The sequence below is a fragment of the Amphiura filiformis genome, chromosome 12 (genome assembly GCF_039555335.1).
Source record: "Amphiura filiformis chromosome 12, Afil_fr2py, whole genome shotgun sequence".
Lineage (NCBI taxonomy): Eukaryota > Metazoa > Echinodermata > Ophiuroidea > Amphilepidida > Amphiuridae > Amphiura > Amphiura filiformis.
In genome coordinates this window covers 48,066,259-48,083,845 of record NC_092639.1, presented here as the reverse complement: position 1 = coordinate 48,083,845, position 17,587 = coordinate 48,066,259, and the positions used below count along the sequence as shown (strand labels likewise).

General features: G+C 36.6%; 1 protein-coding gene across 2 annotated transcripts in view; it reads left to right on the top strand.

The window, feature by feature from the left end:
• The window catches only part of LOC140166318 (uncharacterized), a 74,459-nt gene extending 57,490 nt beyond the window's left edge, over positions 1-16,969 (top strand). The window contains exons 3-7 of one of the 2 annotated variants that reach the window (XM_072189748.1): positions 12,337-12,404; positions 12,880-12,991; positions 13,727-13,831; positions 15,263-15,395; positions 16,849-16,969. In XM_072189748.1, coding sequence (XP_072045849.1) covers positions 12,337-12,404; positions 12,880-12,991; positions 13,727-13,831; positions 15,263-15,349 — 372 coding nt within the window. In that variant the 3' untranslated portion in view covers positions 15,350-15,395; positions 16,849-16,969. The remainder of the gene's footprint in view (positions 1-12,336; positions 12,405-12,879; positions 12,992-13,726; positions 13,832-15,262; positions 15,396-16,848) is intronic. The other variant, XM_072189750.1, reaches the window with a different exon arrangement.
• Positions 16,970-17,587: the final 618 nt, after the last annotated feature.

The window sequence follows — 17,587 nt, the reverse complement described above, 5'->3', positions numbered from 1 at the left end:
GTTAACAAATCTGGATTTTCTTTCCTTGTATTTATAAAAAACATAACAAAGTAAATACATTTCAAAAAAGCTCAATTTCGCGAAAGAAACAATGTCTAGAGTACACAGCCGCGTTAAGTTTAATACAATCATGAACTCTTTGAATGACCTGTAAATGAATATCCAATCACTACTTGGAAACTTGGAACTTGGGGATCACCTTTTGAGGTTTAGAGAAGTGAGATCATTTTGAACAGACACTGACAGACAGGACACTTTATATCTCTTGTCATTAGTGTAAATGTCAGTTGTAACACCTCCGCTTAGTTTGAGTCGGTACTCTTTGATCTAATCGCGCCACAACAAAATAAATAACAAATTGGAAACTCTGTTCTATCATATATCTAACATTTGCAATGAACTCACCCATCACACATTGGGCTATTCCAGAAAATAAACTGCCACCCCCTATAGAGGTAGGTCAAATCTGTGTTTAGAAAGAAAAACCTGGAATTCCAGAGCACATTGTCAAAATTAGCCTGGAATTCCAGTGGTTTCTGCTATGTTTTTTTATTATAATTTTCAGACACAATGATCTGTGAGCAAAAAAAGTATGAAATTCCAGACGAAATAAGCTGCAGAAAAGTCTGGAATTCCAATGCCCTATAGTGGGTGGTCGTTTATTTTCTGGAATAGCCCATTACACAATACACAATATAGGCCTACATCAATGAACCAGGCAGAGATGAGTTTTGACAAATAGTATAAAATGATGTAGGCCTAATTGAATTTGACTTTTTATTTATACAAAAAGTGTACAAAAAGCACAGAAAGAAGCTTGAAATGTACAAAAAGATATAAAACAGATTATATTAGTGTTTTCATAAATTCTTAGTCAGTGGTTTAGCTTGTTAGTGCTCAATTTTATTGGTTCCCGGGTGTGGTATAGATAAGTGACAGCATCCGAAACACATTTGTCAAGGCGCTCGCTCATTTGTACCATGTTGTGGGCGTATGCCTAGTACGTAATACAAGCATGTGATTGTAGTACAAGAAAGTGAAGAAGGGGAGTTTTAGAATACGGGGAGTTTTCATGATGGTAACTAATTTTTGTTATAAAATAAAATAGCTTTTAGTTATGAAAATGCTATATAACTGGGCCTGCATCCACTGCTCACAAATATTGGACCTGCTATCCTATATGACAAGCTAGAGGATAGTAAATATAAAAATTCCATTTGCTTATTATCTAAATCTAGATATAATTTTAAAGTTTATTGCAAACTTGAACTCTTTGAGTGACCTATAAATGATATCCAATCACTCCTTGGTCATGCAGTACCTGGAAACTTGGGGATCACCTTCTGAGGTTTTGAGATGTGAGATCATCTCATTATATGATGAACAGACACTGACAGACAGGACACTCTATATCTTGTCATTAGTGTAAATGTCAGTAAGAAGGTCAAATGACTTAACGAGTTTGACTCATTAACCTTAGTGCAAGTTAGAGAAGTTATCAATGCAGAGTAGTCCAAGAGCACAAATGTTGACAAATTTGACTCATTAACCTTAGTGCAAGTTAGAGAAGTTATCAATGCAGAGTAGTCCAAGAGCACAAATGTTAACGAGTTTGACTCATTAACCTTAGTGCAAGTTAGAGAAGTTATCAATGCAGAGTAGTCCAAGAGCGCAAATGTTAACCAGTTTGACTCATTAACATTAGTGCAAGTTAGAGAAGTTATCAATGCAGAGCAGTCCAAGAGCACAAATATGTATGCCATCAACTTGAAACTTTACACATAGTAAAGAAGCACAGACACCAAAGAGCAATCTTTGATGAGGAATATCAATTGACCTATCATTCGCCGAAATCATTACACACAATCATACATTGAAATCCTACATGAAATGAAATCCTGGGTGTATCTGTATACATTGAAGCTCAAAATTTGCTCTAGTTCACCTAGAGATTCAGCCAAGCCTCCCATGCAAACTGTTGCTCTGAGCTGAAGTGAACATCAAAAGATCTGAACTTATGAGTTTCTGTCATTTTTCATCCCTGGTTTTTCAACCTCCCGTCCGGACCCAACAATATTGTGTAATGGATATTATATTATATTATTGGATCCCTCATCCAGTTGCTGACCAGGCTTTTGATGAGAAAATGCATAGAAGGAGAAGAAGAAGAATACTAACTTCATCTTACATTCAAGATCCTACCAGCTAAATAAATTCACTTTGCATCAAGTGCAAGTAACTTCTTTAATGATCCCTTCCATTAACCATAATGACTGAAGTTTTACTGCACTATATCAGTGATTTACTTGTGATATCATCATCCCATACAGACGTGCTTGTAAATCTATGTCACTATTAGTGAATGTCAAATGTAGACACTGTTACAGATATTATTAGTTATTAGGTTCAGCGTCGGTATGGTACGGGAAATTATCGTGCGAGAAGTGTCATACTGGGTGAAGCCGAAGGCTGAACCCAGTATGACACTGTTCCTCGTATTACAGATTGCGTGCATTTTACACGCCCGGTTTACGCGCATTGCCTTTATACGCGTACCTCGCCGCATACATCGCAGCGTATCGGCCTTGCGAAATCACGCTCTCACTGACTAGATATAAAGCGTAAAATACGCACTCACTGACTAGATACGAAAATATATCAGGTTAGCGGTGTTCTTTGATGTTTCCCTTAGTGGTATGATAATGCACTATATCTACATAACATTAACTTTCCCCTGATGTCACCACCCAATTTAAGAGCTCTATGGGCTGGATGAACCTCCAAAGAGCTTCCAAGGGTTCAGAATCAGTCTTAGTTTAGAATTTTCAGGCTTTATTTTGTTGTCCAAATTTATGCATTTCTATTTGTTTCAGTCCATGGGCCTTTTAAGCCAGACTATTTTTTTTTTAAAGCCGTTCTTGTTCCTGGGGCATAACCAAATAATGTTCAATATGACGTACTTTTTGTGTCAAAAGCTAAAATGAATTTACTCTACTCTATACACCATGTCCAAAATGACTTGCTTAATGATCTCTTCCATTTAACAGTCCACACTCCACAGTAATTACTCACTGAATAAGCTAACTCAGCAATTAACTTGTGACATCATTTCCTCATGTATACAGACAAGCTTGTAAATCTATGTCACTAAAGTGAAATGTCAAATGTAGTGGTTATTGCGCTTCTTTTGAACACACAAACGCGATGTGAATGAAATCTTAAACATGTCTGCATAACATGAACCTCTGACTTTGCTGTAAATTCACCCATGCAGAAGCCTTTGCCAAAGATGACTTGCGATGATTGTGGGGGGGTGGGGGTGCGACAGGGAGCCAACAACTCACAATGGTTGCTGAGGGGGTGATGCGGAAAAGCCGCGGTGAGAACAGCGAAGCGTCAAGCTGGCCGGCTCGCACTGTCTTCAAACTACTGGGTATTTTTACCAATGCAATGTTTTCGTGGTTAAATAACCAACACGCCTTTCAGAAAGGCTACCCATGCAGGGGAACCGAACCCTGGGGTTGGGCTTTCAGCTAGACCAAGTTTCTGCCAAGTTTCAGCATTTTGTATGAACATAACAAATAATAATGTGCAATGGACATTTTACTTTTGTATCAAAACCTAGCTCATAATCATTGTACCTGGTGAAAAGGATTTATTCCATTTTTTGCAATGTTAAATTATTTTGGCATTATTGCAAAAATATTAAAATATTCAATGATCCCTCCCATGACCAGACCATGACTCAAAGTTGAACTGCAGCTCAGCAATATAACTTGTGGCATCATTTTCCATTCAGGCAAGCTTGTAAATCTATGTCACTTATAATGTCAAATGTACAGGTTATTACATATTACACTTCATGTGAACACATTAAAGCATCTATTTTTATGCTTCTGTATTAATAACTGTTTATAAAAATATTGATGTAACAGACCAAAGATCAGGAAATAAAATGATAGTAAAATTGAGTATGTTTCCCTTATGCTTACATTAATCATAGCTTTTGCAAATGTGTTAAGTTCTGTCAGCCGATATGAACCATTTGAAGATGTGTTTGTTATGACGTTTTTAAGTTCCAAAATGTTGCATATCAAATTTAAATCGGTCTGTGATTAATTATAAGTTCGTAAGCAAAGGAAATGTTTATGAAATGGGCACAACTTTAATTTGATCCTTGGCCAACCTGATAAGGTTCATAAACACTGGAATGATGGAAACTTTTGAGCCTCATAACGTCTAAATTGTTGGTCTAAATTATACACAAGTTTACATATTTAGAATGGCAAACATTTGACAAATCCATCTGTGATGTTAAATTTTGCTAAAAATGCTCTGTTTGGGAGAAATCCCAAATAAAAAAAAAATAATAATGAAAAAAGCATATCCTATAGGCCTAGATATATTTATGTCTAGTTTTTGAAAATTAATAATAAAAAAAATCAAAACAATATGGGTCAAAAACATTTTGGGGGATTTTCACCAAAATTTGATGTCATGGATGGATTCATCAAGTGTTTGCCATACTAAACATACTTTAAACCAAAAATTTGGCAGTTAGGGACCGTTCACAAACACTTGTTAGGGGGGCCTGATGCAAAAGGGGGGCCCTGAAATTTTTGACCCTCCTAAGGGGGGGCCGGAAAAAATGACCACAAATTTTCCTGGGAAAAATTGAGTTTATATGCTTTTCTATGGGGTTGACCCATAATTTTCATGTCAAAGGGGCCCCTGAAATTCTTGAGGTCTGCCCTGACCGAAATTTGACACAATTTTGACATATGTCAAAATTATGTCAAACAAAAAACGATAAGAATTGGGACATTTATTTGACATAAATTTGACATATGTCAAATTTGTATAAAAAAATTTGACATATTTTTGACATAGTTCTATGTCAAAAGTGTGTCAAATCACATTTGTGTCAAAATCATGTCAAATATTATTTTGTGTCAAAATTATGTCAAACAGGATCATATTTGACATACTTTTGATATGTCAAATATGTGTCAAAATATATTTGATACATATTTGACATAGTACTTGGTTATGTTAAAATTTTATCAAATCGTGATCATATTTGACACACTGATGTGAATGCAGTGGTGGAGCTGCCGTTGAGGTGAGCCAGCACAGGGAATCCTTTTCTACCCTGTTGCCCAGGTGCATGCACAGCTTCCAGTCAGTGCCAAGTTATTGGAAATCCCACTTGAGGGCAAAAAAATGCCACCAAATATTCAGATTTGTGCAAAATTGTGTCAAACAGGATCATATTTGACATACCCCGGTACTTTTGATATGTCAAATTTGTGTCAAAATAAATTTGATACATATTTGACATGTAGTTCTTGGTTATGTCAAAAGTATGCCAGAATGTGATCACATGGCTGCACCACAAAGGTGAGGGGCACGGAGGGCTTAATTTTCCATTAAGCTTAAGTTTTGCCCAATGAAAACCAAAAATCACTGAAAATATTGATGAAAACATATTAATGACAGAATTGGATGCTTTACGCCCAATATTTATTGATATACTATTTACCCGACTACCTCTCAACCAATATTTTTAAACTTGTAGCTTGACCTGTAAAATATTTTGCGAGTAATTTAATACCAAATTAAAATTCAAATACGGTATGCAAAAACAAACACATGTGACCTTAATACAGATTATTTCACATAAAGTTGTTGTGACCTTTAAAATACAGATTATTTCACATAAAGTTGTTGATCGGTCGGAAAGAGCAATCTGACTTTTTTTGGGGCCAAATAGTGAGAAAAATAGTCTTAAGTTTGCCACTCATGTATTCTAAACAATAATTAGTACGACACATAATTAGTGCGAAGTTTTGACGGATCCATTTGAAATCATGAATCAGGAAAATGGTCTTTAAAGTTAAGTTTTATGTGCATGATCCAGATCTGCATGATCTTTAACAGTCCGAGTCAAAATTAGCAAGGTTCTTTTTCACATTCTTCTTTGCGTAAAATCTGAATTCTGAACTCCTCATTTTGCATAACTGATATGTACAGCATTTTCTTCTTGATGAGTCGCCATTGATGAGTTGCTATTCCTGCCGCATTCGGATCCCTTTTCAATAGCATCTGAAAGCAAATTGAACATAAAGTTACAAATTAAATAAGCTTACACATTTGGTAGTTTTCTGAAACAACTGAAAAAAATATTTGGTGTCATCAACAAGAAATTCAGGATCATCAAGAGTATATGGTTGGGCAGGTATTTCCACATTACTTTTTTAGAAATTAGAATCCATCAGGGAAGAATCCATTACCTGGGATTTTTTTCTCCCAGATTGACCCAAAATACATTTTCGAAGATCTCAAGCATGCCTAGTTCTCAAGTACCGTAACTATTTCTATTAAAGGTATGATAGGCAAACCTTAGTTAACACATTTGCTATACTCATGCAGCCAAATTGGTCCAAAAATACAATACAAATTTTACATACAGCACGGGTATACATAGAAAATTAAAAGAAAAGATTTTTCAAGGAAACCTGCATAAATATGTATGCAGTGCGTACGTTACCGTGCCGTAATACTTCAATGAATAACAATGCAATAAATGTACTTATCTTACCATTGCTAATTAATATTTATCAGTCCATATGAAACAAGTTTGGTAAATTAGATAGTGTCATTCAGTTTACGCTTTCTCAGATTAGGTGTCCATTTTCTATCTTGCTCCATCACTTGCAAGACATTTTGATATAAATGAATTATAGGGGGGGCAAAGATTTTTGGCAGGCCAAAGGGGGGCAAGCATTTTTGGCAGGTCGAAAGGGGGGCAAGCAATTTTTGGCACAGATATTTTGGGCACCGTTTCTATATTACGCCCTAAAAGGCGTGGAAAACATTAAGAACACGTTCAAATATGCAAAATTTCCAGCTCGCTGCCCTCGCATTATATGTTAAGACAATTTAAGGTTTTAAATTCGGGGTCCCCAAAATCTTGTATGTGTAAGGGGGGGCAAAGATTTTTGGCACGTCAAAGGGGGGCAAAGGTTTTTGGCACGTCGAAGGGGGGCAAAGGTTTTTAGCACGGCCAAAGAGAGGGGGGTGCGACTTTTGGCAGACCATTTGAGAATTCACCCCCGGTACACATAATTATTGCACCACCCTAACCTGAGAAAGCGTAAACTGAATGATACTACCTAATTTACCAAACTTGTATCATATATTAAGCTACTTGCAGTTCGCCATTATGCACTATATGCGGGAGAGCCTCGAACTGGCAGCATACATGAATGGGAATTGAACTAGTCATAACGTTCTGTGTAAGGTTACATAATTCTTCCTTTCATGTATGCTGCCAGTTCGAGGCTCTCCCCCATAGTGCATAATGGCGAACTGCTAAGTAGCTTAATGGACTGATAAATAAAAAGCAATGGTAAAAGTACATTTATTACATTGTTATTCATAAGGCAGCCACAGTGATGTGCAGTATAACGTAATGAAAACTAAATAGCTGCCTGATTTATTTGTCATTAAGTTAAAAACACCTACCATGCACAAACTTCAAGCTTGTAGTGCGCGATGGACCCATTTTCCATGCAGAAACGGCTGTAAATAGAGAAACATGCACATGGCAGCTATTATTATAACGTCAAATATGTCTGAAAATAGCTGCCTTTGTGATTAGTTCAAATGGATTTGCATTTTATTGAGTATTGTCTGAGATTTGAAGTACTATAAAAACTTTCACTAAAGGCAGCTATTAATGTGTGTGTATAACTGTATACATAATACAATAGCTGCCAGCCGGACTTTAGCTGCCGGTTGCCTCTGTCCGAACTTTAAGCTCACGTGGACCCCTTCCCGACCTCCGATTGAATTTAAATTTGGAGGGGATGATTTTCTAGTTAAATGGTACAGTTTGACACTACAGACTGGTACAGACTACAGTGATACATGTAGTGATGTACTGTAGTCATGTGTATAAGTAGAAGTATAGGTAAGCTTAAAATACATTTTTTAATTTTCAAAAATGTTGACTGTATACTTACCATGTGCTTTATCCAGTACATACAGCATCCGATGATGCAGTTTAGTCTTAAATTGATTGGTACTCAGTAGCAGCATGAACAGCCAAAACTAAAATCTTACTCCATTGTCCCACCATGCTGCATGCATTCATGATTCACGTCACACTGCATTGCAGTCATAAGATTCGTTTACTATATAATAGCTCAAGCCTGTCCACCGAATCACACATTGTATATAATGTTCATGACTAGATGATATTGATGCATTCCTCCGTTGGCATGACAGACTGGCTTTAAGCTTTTAAAACGAAAATTGAACCGTTAAAATTCAAATCCACCACCACAAGCTGCCATTTTCTTTTTCTTCTTCTGAATGGAAGTTCCTCCTTTATGTAGGAGCACCGAAACAAGAAATTCCCTTGGTTTAATGGTTAGCTGCATTAGCCCAGTGCATTATTAAATGCCCTGTTAGTAATAGGGGGCTGTCATTTTTTCCCGAATGGGGGTGGGGTCGTGAAAATACTGGGGGGGGTCATAATGTTTATGCCAAAATGGGAGGGGGTCATAATTTATTTACACCAAAAATAGGAGTTAATTAAAATATTTATCATGAAGAGCGCAAAATTTTGTCCATGTTCCGCTCCCTTTCCTGACACTTACTAGGCCTATAAATGTTTTTGCACGCTTCACCCCTTAGTTCAAACAATGGATTGAGTCTGGGTGGGCAGAAGGGGGGGGGGGTCATATAAATTTTCACCACGAGATTGTAAAAATTCTGATAGCACATCACTCAGCAAGACGGCTCTTAGGAATGATCCGTTTTTCATCTCGAGCTTATAGCTATAAACTAGTAATGCCATCCTTAAAAATTATGTAAATCATAATGAGTAGGCCCGGCCAGCTCTTCCGATGATGCCTCAAAGCAACTTAATTCATGAGACTTCCTGGAGCTGGTCCCTACACGGTCCCTGCCTGACGGGGAACTTTATAAGTGAAGGTATGTGCCTACTGGCATCACGAAGTAGGGGCCTATCGGTACAAAATATTGGGGGCAGGGGTCATTGGGTATAGATATCAAATAAGGGGTTATTGGCTAGAAAATGTTGAAAAAATTGAGCAAAATTCTATTTCATTGTTCAAAATTTTCCAAATTTCAATACAAATTTGCTGAAATAAGAGAATTTGAAAGTTGCTGCATTATTTTGTGGCATTGTGGTGATACCATTCTAGAAAAAAGGGGTCATTGGGTAGTCAAAAAGAGGGGTCATCGGGTATGACTTTTTCAAAAAAAAGGGGTCATTGTATAGTAGACTTCAAAAGAGGGGCCAATTGACAGGCACATAATACTGTCACTTCTAAAGTTGAGTGCCCCCCGGCCTGGACACACCAGAAGCATACTGACCGGGGACAGGAGGAAGGGGAACAAGTTTGCTCCATCTGGCTCGAAATACTGGGACAAAATTGCAATGACCAAAAATCGTAATTACTTTGATCTGGCTGCCTCAAAAATGGAGCAAAATCCTATTTCTTGTTCAAAATTTTCCAAATTTCAATGCAAATTTGCTGAAATAAGAGAATTTGAAAGTTGCTGCATTATGTTGTGGCATTTTAGTGATACCATTCTAGAAAAAGGGGGTCATTGGGTAGTCGCAACTAAAAAAGGGGTCATTGGGTAGCCGCACCTAAAAGAGGGGTATGACTTTTTGAAAAAAGGAGTCATCGGGTATAGTCAACTTCAAAGGAGGGCCTATTGACAGGCACATACTATCACTTCTAAAGTTGAGTGCCCCGCCTGGACACACCAGAAGCATTGGGCACACACTGGGTCACATAATTTAATTTATACAAAAAACATTAAGAGTCCCACGTTACATCGCATGGTAAAAGTGAAAAGAACGATGTTTTAATATAAAATAATTCACTGACGCTTTTATGCGAAACGTCAGTGAATTATTTTATATTAAAACATTGTTGAACAACACCTTTTTGTTCAGTTTCTTTTCACATTATACAAAGCCTTATATCATGTCAGATCTTGATCTTATGTCTTGATATGTAGTTTCAATAAACCATGATAAACAGTAAATATTCTATGCGGTCATTAAATTCATATTCTCTACTGATCATGATGTTTGATTCTAAAAATTCAATGATGCTAAAAAAGATAAAACAATGTTTCATTTTACAATGTACATGCATTTGGTCAGTAAAATGTATAAGTTGGATTTGACACAATTTTGACACAATGAAATTATCAACAAAATGGCTAAGTAAAATTTGACACAAATTTGACACAATGAAATTATCATGAAAATGACTAAGTAAAATTTGACACCAATTTGACATACAAAAAATTTTTCTGAGTTGGATTTGACATAATTTTGACACACTGAAATTATCAGGAAAATGACTAAGTAAATTTTGACACAAATTTGACATACAAAAAAATTTTTAAGTCAAATTTGACACAGATTTGACACAATTTTGACACAAATTTGACCCTCATACTTTTCATTTGAGAATCTAAGTTAAATTTGACATAGTTTTGACATACTTCAATTTTTTTGACACATATTTGATACAATCAAATATATGTCAAAATCTATTTGATTTATAGTTTTGATATATCAAATTTGTATCAACATGCCATTTAACATATTTTTGATATACTTTTGATATATATTTGACATAAAAATTTCTGCGTGGGTGTTAAGGGGGAGCCCGAAAAAAATTTGCGATGAAATTTTTTTGCATCAGGCCCCCCTTACAAGTGTTTGTGAAACGGTCCCTTATCTGGTTATGAGGCCGAAAAGTTTCCATAATTCCAGGGTACTTTAAATGAAAGAAGCTGAAAGACTCTGAAAATCTTGTGGTACTATGGTATGGTATAATTTTGCTTGTCCATCAACATGCACCATGTTAGTGAGTTTAAGGATATCCAAATGAATGTCAAGGTAGATATCTATGGATGGCAGATGTCTAGCTAAAGTCCAATACCATGGTCCAAGCAAGGCCATTGACCTGGTGGTCAAAGACACCCATTTAAATGTAATTCTGATGGTTGGTGTAACTTTCCTAATGAAAGTTCAAACTTGATTCCAGATAGACCCAGATAGATTCTATATATTTAGAATGGCATGACAGAATCTAAGAGAAATATTTGCATGTGAGATAAACTACATATTTTTGAGGGGGCAATGTTGATCTGTAGTAAAAATTTCAGCTTGACGAATGTCTACATGTACATTGTCTGACAAACGTGTGTGCATGCTTCAGTGGAAGTGAATCCAATTCGCTCTGATTGGCTGGTATTTCCTATAATTTCTTTTGATTGGTGTGATCTGGTTTGATCAGTATTTCCGATTTGTATTTTGAAATACGATCACGGTCGGATCACGTACGTATAGCAGTTGGGAGTGAATCCAATTCACTCTGATTGGCTGGTATTTCCGATAATTTCTTTTGATTGGTTTGATCAGTATTTCCGATTTATATTTTGAAATACGATCACAGTCAATGTTGGATCGTGCGTATACAGAAGTTGGAAGCTGTGTTTATTCAAATGAAATTTTACTATAATAGAAGCATAGTATTGACACTATTTACAGCCCTTAAATCTCTGCTGGCATTATAAAATGGAGGGTGAGTCTTGAATTTAGTTTTGGGATGGGAAAGAGAAGATATCTTACCCTTCCCAGAATCTCTGTAACATGACACATCACCTCATTACAGAAGATGGCACTCCTATTACTTTGTAGATTTTCTTTGTTTTCATGTTGAGAAGAGACTGGCTAAGCATGGGTCGATAGTTTAGAAATAAGCATATTTTGCAAGATCTTTATGTGTTCTGATCATTGAGGTACTTTTTGTAACTATCGACCCATGTTGCACTAGATAGCAAATCAGTACAGGAAATTGAAATGGAAGAAATGCATTGTGGGAAGTGTAAGATATCGTCTCTGGGATAGGGATGTGCAGCAGGAATTCTAAAAACTGACCAAGAAAATAGGCAAAATTTGATGAAAAAGAGACATACATAATCTTGATTATTTAGACACCTTTACTGTTCAAAATAAAGCGAAATTGCCACTATTTTGCTGGAAAAGGAATTCTCCAAAAATCTGGAATAAATACCTTTTTGTTACAGTATGTGACCTTTAGCTAAAAAAAACCCTGAAAATGACACCGTTCTCATTTGCACATTTTCCTACAAACCTTTCCACTAAGAAATCTCCCCCTCCCGCAGCATTAATAATCAGAACTGTTATATCAAATATCTGAAATCAGTCGTAAAGATTAACATTGCATTGTATTTTTCTCTTTGTTGCAGTCACCTAGACATAGAAGACGAGATATAACCAACTCAGATGAAACAGAAAGTCATCACAATGCAAGAAGGTAAGTCATTTTCAGATGTGCCAGCTAGGTGTACCAAAGGTGCATAAAGACACCATTCACAGGGAGAGGATAAAATCAGGACATTTGCTATTTGGGGCAAGAGGGAAGTTCAGTTCAGCCCATATGAAGAGCACTGGGGCATGGCAGGTGCAGAGTGTTAGCAGCCACCTGTCCACCTGTTATTTTGGATGGGCAGCTTGTGACTGGGACAGGCAAAATTAATGCCTGTGACATAGCATTATTTTTAGAATTTAACATCTGCAGAGGAGCCTCATATGGAATTAATCTTACATGTCCCAGGAGCAAACTGCCCACCTAAAATGACAGGATGGGGTGGCTGGTTAATACCCTGGGTGTGAGTGACATGAGCAACCACCCTCTGGATATACATCTGTCTTTCACACTTTCACTTTTGTTAAAGAGCATTCCCATCCAGGCTGAATTATCTGTTCAACTCTTGTTCTTTTCCTATCAGGAGGCTACCTGAGGATGATAGTAATAGTTCACATTCAACACCAACCTCCATTCTTAGACGAGCAGAAGCCAGGGCATCCACAGATGGAAGATCACCAGAGGAATGGAGAAGGGTAAGGTCATGCTCCCTGTTTGATGGTTTATGTGTGTATGTGCCATGGTTTTGGGGTGCTGTGTGAAATTTTGTGGATCTCTGTGTGTGAAAACCATACAAAGTCAGTTTAACTAACAATTTGACGGTGCTGAGTAAAGAGTATGTTGTTTTGTGAACTTTTTAATAACATCAAATAGCAATCCTTGCCACTTTCAAAACCTCAAGTACACACAAGTTTTGTAACTTGTGAAGGTGTTCCCCCCAGTAGTATATAGCATCATAGGGGCACATGCCCCTCCCCAATCGATTGAAAAACGTGGGAAAATTGCCAAAAACATCCTGTGTCCCCCTAATCAGAACCAGTTCCCCCAATCATGGTCGGTGCCCCCCCCTAATATGATAAACCATGCTACGCCACTGTCCCCTCCCCACCCACAAATCAACAGCCTATCTGTACATTGCTAACTGTATGGTATACCCCCAAATGTAAACCCCCAACTAAAAATATGGTCAACTTTGGCACTGCACATCCCTTTTAAAGGGATTTTTATTAAACATTGGAGTGGTACAGAGAAATATGTCTTATTTTAGTATGATGCAGCACTGTAAAGAATGAGAAAAGCTTTGATAAAGTTTCCAACATTTATTATTCTTAACCATAAACCATAATAATCATTTTGTTTTTAAATATTTCTTACATATTTTGCATGTTGCATGATGTGGTTTGCTGTGCTGTGATCTTCGTCATGTCCAGATGTATGAGAGGGAACACCGGGAAAACAGACGGCTTCAGAGAAGACTTGGTGATACGGAGAAGAGTGTTGCCAGCTTGAAGGATGAGCTCTATCTTGTGACAGAAGTACTTGATTCATATTATTTATCTGATACAATGGCAACATTCCTTTTTTCATCCTTTTCATCCTTCATTTCTTTGTCTTTCACCTTTTTTCCACTGTCATCATCAAGTTTGCCCATTTTTTTCTTTCTGTTGTTACTTCTTCCTCTCCATTTATCTTGGTTTATTCAACATGACTCTTCTCTTATCTACTCTATATTACTCTTCTCAGCTCTTTATCACTCAACCATTATATATTCTATTCTACTCTATTCTACTCTACTCTACTCTACTCTACTCTACTCTACTCTACTCTACTCTACTCTACTCTACTCTACTCTACTCCACTCTATTACTCTATGCTACTCTACTCTACTCTTTACCTCCTTTCCTTATACCACTTCTCATTTCATCTCTTCTCTACTTTTTATCTATTCTCCTTATTACCTCAATGCTTGTCTGCTGTACTCTACTCCACTGTACTCTACTCTATACTCTACTCTTTACCTCTTCTCTACTCTAGACTATAGGCTACTTTACTCTACTCTACTCTACTCTACTCTACTTCACTTTACTTCATCTTGTATTCACTTTATATACTCTCATGTGTTGGTATATGGTTGAAGTATGATTTTTTTTGCCACAATTTGAAATAACAACATCACTTGCATGTGCACTACTGATGTGTGCATCATTTATTATAAATGTGATAAACTGGATGATTGCTATTTCATATAAATGCTATGGCATTCCTGCATTCATTTGCAATCTTTTAATATTATTTTTTTCCGAAAATGTTTAGTTAATTTCACATATCGGAAGAACTACATCAACTTTTTATGTACAAACATAAGCATCAATCCGTCTTGATATGGGAGGGGGCAATCATTCTGAATTGTCAAAAAGTGGCTGAAAATAACAAAAAATGGGTAATTTTGCCAAAAGGTGGGGGCACATCCCCTCCTCCAGATTGACACCCATGTGTAATTTGCAATCTTTTAATATTATTTTAACAAAATGTTAGACAAAGATGTTCTCCCTTTCAAAAAGTTTGTTTCAAATATATTGCCCCAACCCCATTGAACATGTTAAAGCCTGAATTTATAGGCCCTGTTGAATTATTTTTTATTGATACCCAAAATAAGACATTCACTCTTTTTGAGCAGTATTAAATATATACATACACTACAAGATTCCTATTGGGGCTACCTGCACAGGCAGGTACAAAGGTAACTACCCAGGTACTGTGTAATACCAGGGGAGTACCAGTGCAGTACCAAGACTGGTGGGTCCTGTGCAGTAGCAGCATTGGTACTATGTAGGTACTTTGTGTGCACCAGTCAGGTACCTTGGCGATGGTGTACCTGTGCAGGTGACCACAATAGGAATGTTGTAGTGTAAGTTGACTCTGACATTGCCCTCATTTATTTGTTTTCTTTCACCAATTATTTATAGGAACTTGAAACAGCAGAGGATGAATTAGACAGTGTAAAAGAAGAAAACAGAGTACTTTTGAAAGCAATGGGGAGTAAAGACAGCTGAAATGGAAAACAACTCCTAGTATTCTTCCTCTTTATTTATAATACAGGTAAGGAAATAACCCCATGAGAACTACCTGCCGATTGGCCAAAATTAATATTGTGTCCAATTTTGAACCAATCAAGGAGGGTATATTAATAAGATCATCTGCAAATGCAAGTTTGATCATAAATAGTTTAAAGCGTAGTCATAATTGGCAATTGAAATGAGGATTTCAAGTTTTCAACCAATCAGAAATGCTGTTAGATGATCAGTAGTGTCCAGGGGTTAAGGTCTATCAAAAAGTGTGCACTTGATTTGTCAGTCAGTAGTAACAAATTTATTAATTCATAATATTATTAAGCAATTCGCCACTTGGTCATGGACATCCCCATTAGACATGTTAGAAGACAAGGCAATTTTCAGAGAATTTTCAGGGAAGTTACTTAAAACTTATCTTGTTAAAGTCATAGGCCTAATGTACGATCTTATAATATGAATTTGGTTAATTTTTTTCAAACCTGATTTTTTGGCATATTTGTAATGTTTACACATGTCACAACTTGCACCTAAATGGAATCAGCCAAATTTCTTGTGTTTGTAGGTAAACAGAGCAAAGTTCGACATAAAGTCATAATTCAAAGAATTATGACTTTATGTCCTCCCATAGAACTGCGTGTTAAACAGCCAAAATAAATAGCAGTGTTTCTTTCACTTTACCTCATTATTTCAGCTCAAAATTAACAGAAACCATTCCCGATAATTATTACTAGTATTATTTCAGCATTTTGAGTATATTATGACAAATTTAAAATTTGAAGGAAATCGTACATTAAGCCTTTAATTTGTTATTCAACAAGGGCTCTGCAAGTTTCACTTGTTACGAAACACTTAATTTAGACAATATTTTATTGACAGAAATAACAATCCATCAATGGAAAATCTTGTTATACTACTATAACATTAGGAAAACTATAATGCCTCACCTGTAAGTACTCCTCTTCACAGCCCATTTGTCCTTTAGTGGACATCCTTTACAAAAATACTCTTTTTGGAGCCTGGACATTCAGAAATCAGACTCCCAAACTACACTATTCCCAGTAATTGTATAGTGTATTATGGAGTAGTGTGGCACACTGGTGTAGGTCTTTGCCTTTGGTACGAGAGGTCCCTGGTTCAAATCTCTGCAGGACAAAAAGAAATTAAAAATTCCACTCTCTCCGTGGCACATCTGGAAAAGGCGGAGCAGATGACCCATGATATTAAAGACTTCATTTACAGTCGGTTCCGATCAGGAAATTAAGCCCGATGGTTGGCTATACTTGCCTATCCTGTAAAAATGCCCCGACCATCTACGGCGACCCTCAGATAACTTGTGCCTGGCCGAGGTTTAGTTGTCGTTATCGCCTATATACTAGTTGATTTTGTCTAGATACAGCTGCTATTGTCTAGATATGTGTGACATAAAAAAATAATAATACTATAGTATTTGTTTTTCCTTTCTTCTATATTTTTATTTGCAGGTTTATATAAATGTTATGCTGACTTCAGGAGAAGCACTGAATCAAATGGGCAACTTCACAGTTTGCATGCAGCGCCACAGTAAAGAAGAGCAAACTCAACTGTGCATATCTCTGTTTTGATTTTAAAAAAAGGTTCTGTTAAAAATTTTCACAATATGTAGCTAGCTGTACCAATAGTATTTTTAGATGTGTGCTATTTGTAGAATGCAAGAAAGAGGTGGAAATTAAATGAAACCAGGGTGGACAACTGGAAATTCAGAATCAACCTTGCTGCACCTTACACACTATGGACCACAATGGCCTCATCCCAATGGCACAGTCCAATAACCTCAATTAAACATTCATAGTGCAACATTTGACCTCATGTTACAGAGTATGAGTTTTTGTACCCAATTTTTCAAAGGTCATTCAATGAATGTGCAAATGTATTGAGGTTAAAGGACTCTGTCCTGATAGGTGAACATGTTGTGGATCTTAGTGAACGTTATTTGCCGTGAATATTTCATTTATAACTCAGTGATCATTGGTGACCAAAATTGGTATAATTTGAGTAACTAACCAGAAACAACTACGGGGCATTTCTTGGTTTAAATTGATATAGAAACAAGAATTACGCATTAAATCGTTTTATATCTTTCAAATGGCATCCTTTGTCGCTCGTAAGTTTGTCCTATGTGATATACTTGGTTGAACTCTATAAGAAAGTCACATTTTTATAGATTTTTTTATAAAGCTTGCA